The sequence below is a fragment of the Pteropus vampyrus genome, unplaced genomic scaffold, assembly GCF_000151845.1.
Source record: "Pteropus vampyrus isolate Shadow unplaced genomic scaffold, Pvam_2.0 Scaffold395, whole genome shotgun sequence".
NCBI lineage: Eukaryota > Metazoa > Chordata > Mammalia > Chiroptera > Pteropodidae > Pteropus > Pteropus vampyrus.
In genome coordinates, this window is record NW_011889176.1 from 408,269 (window position 1) to 415,526 (window position 7,258).

Below are 7,258 nucleotides of genomic sequence, written 5' to 3' on the forward strand. Positions count from 1 at the left end.
GTGCACGTCTCCTCCCCGACCGTGTCCCCAGCACGGAGGATGCCACCGGGCCCTCGGTGACAGGGAGCGGTGGCTCCACCCTGGGGGAGCACCGGTGTGGCCTGCCGGCGCCCGGGGCCCAGCCTCTGCTTTGTCCCCGTTCTGGGCCCTGCAGAAAGCCGAGTGTGGGACAGGAAGCTGGGAGGGGCGCGGTGGGACCCACACGAGGACGTCAAACGTGACAACGAGAAGCAGGGACCGGGCAATGCACCCGGGCGGCCCCCTCCCCAGGGACGGGCTCCCGGGGTGCACGCCCAGCCGGCCCTCCCGTACGCGGGTCCTGGGGCGCAAACACCCTTTCGTTCACGGCACCTCCCCGCTGATGCCCCGTCTCCAGTCCACGGGGATGAGGGCGGTTTCTGTCACTGTGACTGTGCTTTACCCCTACCTGGAACCTCAGTGTCGCCAGCGAAAAGCCGGGCGCTGAGAACACCTGGCTGTGGACAGGGACCGGCTGCTGCAGACTTGGAAGGGTCACTTAACATCCACGGACACTCCGCAAAAGGACGCCCCGAAGTCAGCACACTGCATTCCCGCCCAGCCCCACGACCCCGGATCCAGGAGCTGGCAGGGCAGCGGGAAGGCCCGGCAGAGGGGACCGCCCGCCACCCGCGTCTGCAAAGCGGTGGCACCTGCCGGTCGTGTCCCCACGGACGCCCGCCAGCTCGTCCCCACGTCCCTAACGGGACAGGGAAGGCCACGGACACAACCAACGGTCACCCCTGGAGCCCGCTCTGCCCAGTTGGGGAAATCGCCTCTCAATGCCGTTAAAAAACGCTTCCTCCCGTTAAAAAAAGGCACCTCGTTCAGCTTCGGGGTCAGACTCAAGGCGGACGTGTAAGCTGGGTCACCTGAGGTGCCTCCCCAAGAAACACGAAAAGGTGGGTCTTTCGCTTCTTGAAACGACGAACTCAGAACCCAAAGCTGTCACTTCAGTCCACCCCCGATACCAAGGTCACAGGTAGCAGGAAGCTGCAAACCTGCAAAGTCTCATCCGAAAACCCGTGTGCATGCCCGGCGTGCAGAAGGCGGGGCCGGACGCTTTGGAATCGCCGGAGGGACCGACCGCTGCCACTGCCACTGCCACCAGCTCTCCTCGACGGTCACCATTTTCGAGACGGAAACGACCGACGAATGCTACAGACTTAGGAAGTCAGCGTGTTCTAAGCCTGCATCCCAAACCCACAGCAGAAGGCGAGAGCCGGCCCGAAGGCCGTGACGTCGGAGAAAAGCCGGGTCTCACCATGTTGATGGAGGACACGGGGCCGATGCTGTTGACGTAGATGTCCACGTCGATCACGGTCGGCTTCACTGCGGAGAGAAAACGCACGCGTGTTAGCACGTGTGAGAGGCCGGGGCGCGCTCCGTGCCGCCCCCGCCCCCCGCTCCCGCCCCCGGGGCAAAGCGCGTGGGAAAACAGCATCGGGCATCGCGAGGGACCCCACGCCGCCGGGAGCCGGTGTGGGACAGGAAGCTGGGAGGGGTGCGGGACCCACGCGAGGGCGTCCAACGGGACAACGAGAAGCGGGGACCGGGCAGTGCACCCGGGCGGCCCCCTCCCCAGGGACGGGCTCCGGGGTGCGCACCCAGCCGGCCCTCCCGTCGGTGGGTCCTGGGGCGCAAACTGCCCTTTCGTTCACGGCACCTCCCCGCCGATGCCCCGTCTCCAGTCCACGGGGACCAGGGCGGTTTCCGTCACCGTGACTGTGCTTTACCCCTACACGGAACCTCGGGGCGGCTCACGATGCTCATCCACTCAAAGATGGAGAGAAAATGTGAGACCAGAAAATGTCGTCGTGCACCGGGAAGGCCCCGCCCGACGGACACGGACGGGAGGCCGCGGGACCGTGGATCCCGGCGCCGGACGTAAGAAACCACCGTGCGGCGCGGAGGTTAAAGACGTGTCCCGAGATGCGCAAACCGGAGGGAACAGTGACGAGCAGACCTGTTTCTTCAAGCAGAGAGCACGCGACCTCGGCCAGCGATTCGAACCCGAGCAAGGAAGCCAAGAACCCGGATGAAGGGCGTAGCGTCGGCAATTAGTAGACGGCACGTGACCCCACACGCCTTTTCTCCTAACTGAAGTAAACAGCAATCGCAGAAACACCCCGTATATAGGTATAAACACACACATCAATCATTGTACAGCGAGGCCCATAACCAGTAACACATTTAAAAATAAGATACACGTCACAAGTATGTTTGTATTTGACACATACGTGTAACGGTCACGGAGGAACAATCATCCTCAGCAGCGGGAGACGGGGGAGAAGACATGACTGTGGCACCGTCCCACGGGCAGAGACCATGAGCATCGCGACCGTAAACAGGCGCCGCCCGGAAACGGAAGCTGTAATCTAAGGACGTGAGATGGCGAAGAGGAATAACTATGAAAAGAAATTATCGGGTTCGTGCTGCGTAGACGGGCAGCACGTGGAGCGGCCGAGGAATACGTGGGCAAACACAGCGACTCAGCGTCTGCAGTGACAGCCGACCCGGCATAATCTACGGAGAAGGCTCGGAGCGGCCAAGATTTTGATGAGATGTCGATGGTCATGGGTTTGCAATTACGAAAAATATTCAAAATGTATCAGTAAAAAATCGTCGAGCCACACAAAAAACGTGTCCACGATGTTTACAGCGGCATCATTAACACTGCCAAACGCGGAAGCAGCCCAGGCGCCTGCGGCAGGTGACAGATAGAGACACTGTGCTCCATCCGACGAGGGAAAAGCAATAAATATCAAGAAAAAGGGAGCACGGTCGAGCCATGAGAAGCCACGGAGGGCCCTTCAATGCACGCGGCCGAGTGGGAGAAGCCGGCCTGAGCACGCTGTGCCCGACGGGCCCACCCACACGACGTGCTGGGAGAGGCGAAGCTGTGGGGACACTAGCGGACAGTGGTGGCCAGGGGCTGGCCCTGACCGCACCGGCGTGAAGGGGTCTCGGGGGTTTGTGACCGGCTGGAGAGATTTCCTTCAGAATCGCTCCCAACCACGGTATTCTCGGAAGCCACAGCTTTTAATCTGCATTTTCCCCTCACACGTGGATTGGCGGCAGAGCAGCCAGGTCGGCAGGGCACAGTAAACCTGTAAGAAACAATCTGTAGGGTGTTTGGGGTCAGGATGGTAACTACGGGGTGATGAAACGCCGACAGCAGAACAGAAACCTCGGTATCAGACTGAACTGTGTGACAGTGGCTCGAGTCGTCAGAGGCAGGTCCCTTGGCAAAGCAAGCTGACACAGCGGCTGAGTTGGCAGGGTCTGGGGACATGGTGGTGGGAGACCCTGGCACTGCCTGTCCCCTCTCCCGGAGACACGGCTGTGGGAGACCCCGGCACTGCCTGTCCCCTACCCTGGGGACATGGCTGTGGGAGACCCTCGCGCTTCCTGGCCGCTCTCCCAGGCCAGGTTTAGAGCCTGTGCTGGTGTGGGAAGGGACTTGAATGTAGTTTTGTGATTCCATTTAGAGGTGACAGCGATGGGTCCGTTGTTTCTGTCTCAGCAAATGTGCTGGTAACTGACACAGCAGCCCATTCTTTGAGTCCGGACCGTCTGTCACTGTGTCACGGTGGGACTTAGGGCTCCTCCCGCCCCGCCCTGGACGTGCACCCCGCACCTGTGTGCGTCCGTCGGAACTGGAGCAGGTCCAGACACTGGAGACCGAGCGTCCCTCGGCCTGGGAGGGTGGCAGGGCGGGTCCAAGGGGAAGGGGGCTCGGGCAGTGGGGGTGGGGCCCAGTGGAGAAGCCGAGACAAGCCGCGGCCTGGGAGCCCCCTCTGGAGAGAGTCTGCTGCATCCCCGAGCTGCTCACCGTCACCATGACGACGGAGTGGGCCTGCACGGCCCGGTGTGCCTCTCTCTCCTGGCCAAGCACACCACCCTCATCTCGGTCTTGGATTAGAACCCACTTTTTTGAGGGTATAGATGGGAAAACTAGACAGAACGTCGGCAAAGCTATAGAACGACTCAACAACATCCTCAGACGACAGGACCCACACCCCCCAGAACGGCAGAGCAACCGTCTTTGCCCGTGGGGCGCCCACCTGCATGGACCACGTCCAGGGCCATGAATCAAACGCCAACAGATTTAAAAGGACTGGACGCACGCAGAGGGCGTCCTCTGACCCCACGGAATCAAACGGCAAAGCAGCGACACGACAGGAAAACCTCCAAACGCGCGGAAACTAGACACGCGCCGCCGAATAATCCGTGGGCGAAAGAAGAAATCCTCGAGGGAAATGAAAAAGCGCTTTGAACCGAGTGAAAATAAAAATACAGCATCAAACTCTGAGATGCAGCTCAAGCAGAGCGGAGAGGGCCACGTAGAACACTGGATGCTTCCGTCAGTAAAGGAAAATCTGAAATCAGGACTCTAAGGAGTAAGGAGAAGCCTAAAATAAACCCGAACCAAGCAGAAGAAAGGACATGATACAGGCGAAATCGAGTGAAACCGAAAAACCGTGGAGAAATGCGATGAAACAGAAGTTGACGCTTTAAAAAGGTCAGTGGAATAAACCTCGAGACGCAGATCGCCAACCCCAGAAACGCCCTGGGCCTCGCAGCTCAGGCCCTCCAGGCGTTCCGGGGACGGTCCAGAAACGTCACGGACAAGTCTACACACATCGCCAGTTTGAAAGAAACGGACCAATTCCGTAAAAGCACAAACCGTGACAACCTACCCCAATGGGAAACGGATCATTTGCACGGCCTTTGACTATTAAGGAAATGAATTTGTAACGGGAAAACGCCAAGGAAAGCAACCTTGGGGGTCAGAGGGCATCACGGAGAATTCTCCGAAATGGCCGAAGAAGAATGAACCGTAACTTCTACCCGGAAAACAAGACGAGGGAGCACGGCCCGATCCGCCTCCTGCAGGGTGACCGGAGACCGAAACCGCACAAAGATCGGGCAAAAAATAAAATAAAATAAAATAAAAATAAATAAAATAAAAAATAAAAGAAAAGAAAATAAAAAATAAAAGAAAATAAAATAAAAAATAAAATGAAATAAAGTAAAATAAAATAAAAAATAAAATAAAATAAAAAATAAAATACAATAAACGTCCTTCGTGAGCTGAGATACGAAAACTCTCGACAACATGTTAACAAATATAACTCAAGAACATATAAAAAACTTCTCTCTATATATACGGGTAAATATAGACAAAAATAAATATATAAAAGACATGAACCACGATGGCCGAGTGAGGTGTATTTCAGGGACACGAGGCTGGGTCCATATTTGAAAATCGATCAGTCTAACCCGCCATGTTACTAGGCTGAAAATAAAATCACATGATCACATGATCTACTGATTCGGAAAACGCATTTGGCAAAATTCAACACGTATTCATGATAAAAACGAATCGTCTCAGCAAACTAGGAATAGTGGCCAGGGCCGCCGCAGCTCGATGAAGAACACACGCGAAACACCTGCAGCTGACGTCGGCCCCCAAGCCGAAAGCGTGAAGGCTTCTTCCCTCAGACCTGGGACAAGGCGCGACGGGCCCTCGGAGCATCAGCAGCCCGCTGAGGACCACAGGTCTGGCCCGAGCCGTCGAGCGAGAGAAGGACACGAGAGGTCCCTGAAACGTCCATCCTCTGCCGATGCCACCACGGGGTAAAATCCCAAGGAACCTGTCCTCAAAAAATAAACACACGAAACTTCCTAAAGCCAGCAAGCGCGTTCAGCAACTTAGCGCGCGTCGAGATATAAAAAGCAAAGGTGTTTCTGTGCATGAGCAACGAGCGCGGGGAAAGGAGAAATTTAAAACCACCGCGCCATTCGCAACCGCTCCAGATACGCGAGAGACACGCGCAGATCGAACGAAATGTACTCAGGACAGAGCACGTGAGAAACTGCGACTGAACCGGACGACATCGCGGCGAACGTGTCAGTCCTTCCCAGAGTGATCTACAGATTTAATGAAAGCCTTTTTGGGGGGGACGGGGGAGGGGAGGTGGGTCCATATAGACAAGAGCATCCTAAAATTCACTCGGAAAAGCAAATGAATTACTGAAGTAATTTTGAAAAAGAGGAAGGAGACGTTTAATTGCTCGACCCAATTTCGAGACTTACTATAGAGCTATCGAAGTCGGGACTGTGGCCATTGACACAAAAATAGAAAATTCGGTGAAGGGAACGAAGGCGGGAACTCAGGAAGAGCCCACGGCCGGCAGCCGACTGACTTTTGACAAATATGCGAAAAGCAGTTGCATAGAGAAGGGTTAGTGTTTTCCGACCAGCGATGGGGTAACCGGACATCCATCGGCAAAACAGCATCCACAAAGAACACCTTGATTCTATATAAAAGTGAACTCACAACAGTGAATTAAAGTGTAAAACATAAAATTAAAAAACTTTTTCAGGAGGACCAAGCTGGCAGCAGCAGCCTGGGAGCACGCTCGCCCCGCCCACAAACGAGACGAAGCACACACCTGTGCAGGTAGCAACTCGCCTGCGAGAGACCCAGCCGCATCGCCCGCTGCTGACAACGGCCGGGAGCCGCGGGCGGGTGGGAGGAGGCCGGAGATGCTCGGGGCCCTTGGGGACCAAAAACGGGGGTTCTATGGAGAGCGACCCCACAGGGAGGTCTGACCACGAGTCCCCGCCTGGGCGGGTCACGGTGGGGGCCACGCCCAGGCCGCTCCCTTCTCTGGCGACAGTCTCCTCCAGCCCCGTCCTTGGCCCTCGTGCATCTCGGCTGGCCCAGCTCTGACGTGGCGGAGTCAGACCCCCGACGGGGCTTCCCTACGCCCCCTTCTTAATCTCAGACACCTAAGAGGAAACTGCAAACTGTCCCTCTCGGGAGCATGTGATGGCTGCTCCACGGCCCACGCCCCCGGGTTGGCGCAAACACACTTTTATGCAAGTTCCTCCAGGTCTGGGCGCTGGGTGTGGATGGGGGGCTGGCTGAGCCCGGGGCTGAGGCCTACCTGCCGGAGCTCCGTGGGCGGCCACGCTGCGTGGCTGGGAGCCTTTGATTTGGGGGCCGGGGAGGAGCAAAGCGCCGGGCGTGACCTTCCCCCGCACCTGCCGCTCCGCGCACCTGCCGCCCTCCGCACCTGCCTCCCCTCAGGCCCTGCGCCAGGCGCCCAGAGCGCATGCTCCGCCGGTTCCCACGCTTCCCACCTACCCGGCAGGTAGAGCCCCTGGCAGGTCGCTTCTGCACGGGCCACCTTCTCTGTAACAGACCAGACGGAGGCTGTGCAGAGAA

At 57.4% G+C, this 7,258-nt stretch overlaps 1 protein-coding gene across 1 annotated transcript in view; it reads right to left on the reverse strand.

The window, feature by feature from the left end:
- LOC105305788 (gamma-aminobutyric acid receptor subunit gamma-3) overlaps nt 1-7,258 on the reverse strand; it is a 75,925-nt gene that overhangs the window by 55,318 nt on the left and 13,349 nt on the right. The window contains exon 3 of the mRNA XM_023523593.1: nt 1,283-1,350. Coding sequence (XP_023379361.1) covers nt 1,283-1,350 — 68 coding nt within the window. The remainder of the gene's footprint in view (nt 1-1,282; nt 1,351-7,258) is intronic.